This window comes from Procambarus clarkii, chromosome 29 (genome assembly GCF_040958095.1).
Source record: "Procambarus clarkii isolate CNS0578487 chromosome 29, FALCON_Pclarkii_2.0, whole genome shotgun sequence".
Classification (NCBI taxonomy): Eukaryota; Metazoa; Arthropoda; class Malacostraca; order Decapoda; family Cambaridae; genus Procambarus; species Procambarus clarkii.
Window position 1 is genome coordinate 31542170 of NC_091178.1, and position 5678 is coordinate 31547847.

At 42.6% G+C, this 5678-nt stretch overlaps 1 protein-coding gene across 1 annotated transcript; it reads right to left on the reverse strand.

Annotated features, from left to right (window-relative positions):
* Window positions 1–3021: 3021 nt before the first annotated feature.
* Window positions 3022–3963, reverse strand: LOC138369700 (uncharacterized). Its single transcript, XM_069333134.1, has one exon. The coding sequence runs from the start codon at window positions 3961–3963 to the stop codon at window positions 3022–3024; it is 942 nt and encodes a 313-aa protein (XP_069189235.1).
* Window positions 3964–5678: the final 1715 nt, after the last annotated feature.

A 5678-nucleotide genomic window follows, 5' to 3' on the forward strand; every position in this document is an offset into this window, starting at 1 on the left:
TATCACTGGGGAGTCTTCACAGCTGGTACACCACTATCACTGAGGAGTCTTCACATCTGGTACACCACTATCACTGGGAAGTCTTCACAGCTTGTACACCACTTTCACTGAGTAGACTTCACAGCTGGTACACCACTATCACTGAGGAGTCTTCACAGCTGGTACACCACTATCACTGGGGAGTCTTCACAGCTGGTACACCACTGTCACTGCGTAGTCTTCACAGCTGGTACTCCACTATCACTGAGGAGTCTTCACAGCTGGTACACCACTATCACTGGGGAGTCTTCACAGCTGGTACACCACTATCACTGGGGAGTCTTCACAGCTGGTACACCACTATCACTGGGGAGTCTTCACAGCTGGTACACCACAGGGAAGTCTTCACAGCTGGTACACCACTGTCACTGCGTACTCTTCACAGCTGGTACACCACTATCACTGGGAAGTCTTCACAGCTGGTACACCACTATCACTGGGGAGTCTTCACAGCTGGTACATCACTATCACTGGGGAGTCTTCACAGCTGGTACACCACTATCACTGGAGAGTCTTCACAGCTGGTACACCACTATCACTGGGGAGTCTTCACAGCTGGTACACCACAGGGATGTCTTCACAGCTGGTACACCACTATCACTGGGGAGTCTTCACAGCTGGTACACCACAGGGATGTCTTCACAGCTGGTACACCACTATCACTGGGGAGTCTTCACAGCTGGTACACCACTATCACTGGGGAGTCTTCACAGCTGGTACACCACTATCACTGGGGAGTCTTCACAGCTGGTACACCACTATCACTGGGGAGTCTTCACAGCTGGTACACCACTATCACTGGGGAGTCTTCACAGCTGGTACACCACTATCACTGGGGAGTCTTCACAGCTGGTACACCACTATCACTGGGAAGTCTTCACAGCTGGTACACCACTATCACTGAGGAGTCTTCACAGCTGGTACACCACTATCACTGGGAAGTCTTCACAGCTGGTACACCACTATCACTGAGGAGTCTTCACAGCTGGTACACCACTATCACTGGGGAGTCTTCACAGCTGGACGACTACTCACTATCAGTTCTGTGGTAGTGAGTATCATATGGGAATGTGCTTCGTTATTCGCTTGGTGGAATGGAAATAAGTAAAAAAATTCAATATAGATATCTGCAACATTCACAACATCTGCAATCATTCACTGGCGTTACTCAGCTGACTGCCAACATTTGACGTCACTGTTCAAAAAGCCATGCTCACTAAGGTCACCTGAGTTCTCATTACTCTATTACCTTATATAATTTTCTATGCTTTAATGAATGAACATTTATTCTTTACGAAACATGAAAAATGTTACAGCAAGATGCGTTAGGAAACTAGCATGTTAACTTCATGTCAACTTTAGGAAACTAGCATGTCAATATGTTAATACTAGCATGTCAACATGCTAACACTAGCATGTTAACAAACTATCATGGCTAGCGCATCACCAACATGCTGGGGGAAGGATAGTACTCTGCAGCACGAGAATTAGTTCTAACATTGAGTACTCGCCATAAAGTTGAGATTCCTGTTCACAGTCAAACTTTGTTTAAGTTACCTTCAAAGTATTAAATATATTTGTTATCAAATAAATAATAAAAATATTGAACAAAATTCCACACGTCATAAAAAATATAGCTTAAGGGAAGCCAAATATGCCTGCACTCTCCGAGGGAAATTTAGTGGCAACATTCAAGCTTAGCAGAGGTTGGATTTTAAATGTTTAAGTGGATTAAAGAATTATTAAATATATTTTAAAATTGAGTTGCTAATCGAAGGAGAAGCAAAAATTATGCACTTTACCCTATGTGGTACATGATGCACTTGACTCTATGTGGTACATGATGCACTTGACCCTATGTGGTACATGATGCACTTGACCCTATGTGGTACATGATGCACTTGACCCTATGTGGTACATGATGCACTTGACCCTATGTGGTACATGATGCACTGGTCCCTATGTGGTACATGATGCACTTGACTCTATGTGGTACATGATGCACTTGACTCTATGTGGTACATGATGCACTTGACCCTATGTGGTACATGATGCACTTGCCCCTATGTGGTACATGATGCACTTGACCCTATGTGGTACATGATGCACTTGACCCTATGTGGTACATGATGCACTTGACCCTATGTGGTACATGATGCACTTGACCCTATGTGGTACATGATGCACTTGACCCTATGTGGTACATGATGCACTTGACCCTATGTGGTACATGATGCACTTGACCCTATGTGGTACATGATGCACTTGACCCTATGTGGTACATGCAGAAACTCTGATAATAAATGATTGCGTTTTCATGATCCATTCTTCTATTAACTCCATTTTCCCTCACGAACTGGTAATCTTTTCTCTGTGAAAAGTTAAGTTAAGGGAAGGAACGTTGTAACTTTACCCTTGAGAATGGATGTAGGGTACATCCGATTTTTTTTTTTTTTTTTAATACACTGAAGCATAAATTTGGTCTTTCCTTCACCTTCATGAAGCACTACCTCACTGTAGCAGTCTGTTCCTTGCTCGACAACAAATGAGACCAGAGTGCAGGGTATCGATGCTCCTCCAATTCCAACCATCCTCTGACACATGTAAAATCCAAACTCTGCTAAGCTTGAATATTGCCACTATATTTGTCTCAGGAACTGTCGGCATATTTGGCTTCCCTTCAATTTTATTTTGTACGACGTGAAACAATGTTCATGAATATTGCTTAATGTTTTCATTATTTTGATTATTCGTAATAGTATTTGAATAAATATTCTTTATATTATTATTATTATTATTATTATTATTATTATTATTATTATTATTATTATTATTATTATTATTATTATTATTATTGTACAAAGAGATCACGTTAATGGAATGAATCAATGAGAAAATCAGCAGGAACCATGAGGGGGGATTCGAACCAGCATCCTCGGTGCTCCAAACACACGCTTTATATCATTGAACCTCAATATGCTATTAGTAATGTAGCCTGAAAATCAGTCGAATCATCTTCTGGCCTCGAGGAATAGTTGAGTCATTGTTCGGGTATTGTTGAGGCATTGTTGAGGCATTGTTGAGGCATTGTTGAGGCATTGTTGGGGCATTGTTGGGGCATTGTTGAGGCCTTGTTGAGGCATTGTTGGGGCATTGTTGGGGCATTGTTGAGGCATTGTTGAGGTATTGTTGAGGCATTGTTGACGCATTGTTGAGGTATTGTTGAGGTATTGTTGAGGCATTGTTGGGGTATTGTTGAGGTATTGTTGAGGTATTGTTGAGGCATTGTTGAGGCATTGTTGAGGCAATGTTAGGGCATTGTTGAGGAATTGTTGAGGTATTGTTGAGGCATTGTTGAGGCATTGTTGCGGCATTGTTGTGGCATTGTTGAGGCCTTGTTGAGGCATTGTTGGGGCCTTGTTGAGGCAATGTTAGGGCATTGTTGAGGAATTGTTGAGGTATTCTTGAGGCATTGTTGGGGCATTGTTGAGGCAATGTTGTTGCATTGTTGAGGAATTGTTTAGGGATTGTTGAGGCATTGTTGAGGCATTGTTGAGGTATTGTTGAGGTATTGTTGGGGCATTGTTGTGGCATTGTTGAGGCATTGTTGGGGCATTGTCGAGGTATTGTTGAGGCATTGATGAGGCCTTGTTGAGGCATTGTTGAGGAATTGTTTAGGGATTGTTGAGGCATTGTTGGGGCATTGTTGAGGCATTGTTGAGGTATTGTTGAGGTATTGTTAAGGCATTGTTGGGGCCTTGTTGAGGCATTGTTGAGGTATTGTTGAGGTATTGTTGAGGCATTGTTGAGGAATTGTTGAGGCATTGGCGAGGCATTGTTAAGGCATTGTTGAGGCATTGTTGGGGCATTGTTGAGGTATTGTTGGGGCATTGTTGAGGAATTGTTGAGGAATTGTTGATGCATTGTTGGGGCATTGTTAAGGCATTATTGAGGCATTGTTGAGGCATTGTTGAGGCATTGTTGGGGCATTGTTCAGGCATTGTTCAGGCATTGTTGAGGCATTGTTGGGGCATTGTTGAGGTATTGTTGGGGCATTGTTGAGGCATTGTTGAGGCATTGATGAGGCATTGTTGAGGCATTGTTGGGGCATTGTTGGGGCATTGTTGAGGCATTGTTGAGGTATTGTTGAGGTATTGTTGAGGCATTGTTGAGGCATTGTTGAGGCATTGTTGAAGCATTGTTGAGGCATTGTTGAGGAATTGTTTAGGGATTGTTGAGGTATTGTTGGGGCATTGTTGAGGCATTGTTGAGGCATTGTTGCGGAATTTTTGGGGCATTGTTGAGACAATGTTAGGGCATTGTTGGGGCATTGTTGAGGTATTGTTGAGGCAATGTTAGGGCATTGTTGAGGAATTGTTGAGGTACTGTTGAGGCATTGTTTAGGTATTGTTGAAGTATTGTTAAGGCATTGTTGAGGCATTGTTGAGGTATTGTTGAGGCTTTGTTGAGGTATTGTTGAAGTATTGTTAAGGTATTGTTGAGGCATTGTTGAGGCATTGTTGAGGTATTGTTGAGGTATTGTTGAGGTATTGTTGAGGCATTGTTGATTCATTGTTGAGGTATTGTTGAGGCATTGTTGAGGTACTGTTGAGGTATTGTTGGGCATTGTTGAGGCATTGTTGAGGCATTGTTGGGGCATTGTTGAGGCATTGTTGAGGTATTGTTGAGGTATTGTTGAAGCATTGTTGAGGCATTGTTGATTGTTTGTTGAGGTATTGTTGAGGCATTGTTGAGGCATTGTTGGGGCATTGTTGAGGCATTGTTGAGGTATTGTTGAGGTATTGTTGAGGCATTGCTGAGGCATTGTTGAGGCATTGTTGAGGCATTGTTGAGGTATTGTTGAGGCATTGTTGAGGTATTGCTGAGGCATTGTTGAGGTATTGTTGAGGCATTGTTGAGGTATTGTTGGGGCATTGTTGAGGTATTGTTGAAGCATTGTTGAGGTATTGTTGGGGCATTGTTGAGGCATTGTTGAGGCATTGTTGAGGCATTGTTGAGGCATTGTTGAGGCATTGTTGAGGTATTGTTGGGGCATTGTTGAGGTATTGTTGAGGCATTGTTGAGGTATTGTTGAGGCATTGTTGAGGCATTGTTGAGGCATTGTTGAGGCATTGTTGGGGCATTGGTGAGGTATTGTTGAGGCATTGTTGAGGTATTGTTGGGGCATTGTTGAGGTATTGTTGAGGCATTGTTGAGGTATTGTTGAGGCATTGTTGATTCATTGTTGAGGTATTGTTGAGACATTGTTGAGGTATTGTTGAGGTATGGTTGGGCATTGTTGAGGCATTGTTGAGGCATTGTTGGGGCATTGTTGAGGCATTGTTGAGGCAGTGTTGAGGTATTGTTGAGGTATTGTTGGGCATTGTTGATGCATTGTTGATGCATTGTTGAGGTATTGTTGAGGCATTGTTGAGGCATTGTTGAGGCATTGTTGAGGCACTGTTGAGGTATTGTTGAGGCATTGTTGAGGTATTGTTGAGGCATTGTTGAGGTATTGTTGAGGCATTGTTGAGGCATTGTTGAGGCATTGTTGAGGCATTGTTGAGGTATTGTTGAGGCTTTGTTGAGGTATTGTTGAGGCATTGTTGAGGGATTGTTGAGGCATTGTATTGTATTGT

Coding starts and splice junctions, on each gene's coding strand:
- LOC138369700 (XM_069333134.1), bottom strand. CDS start 3,963: ATGCATCAACAATTCCTCAACAATTCCTCAACAATGCCCCAACAATAC.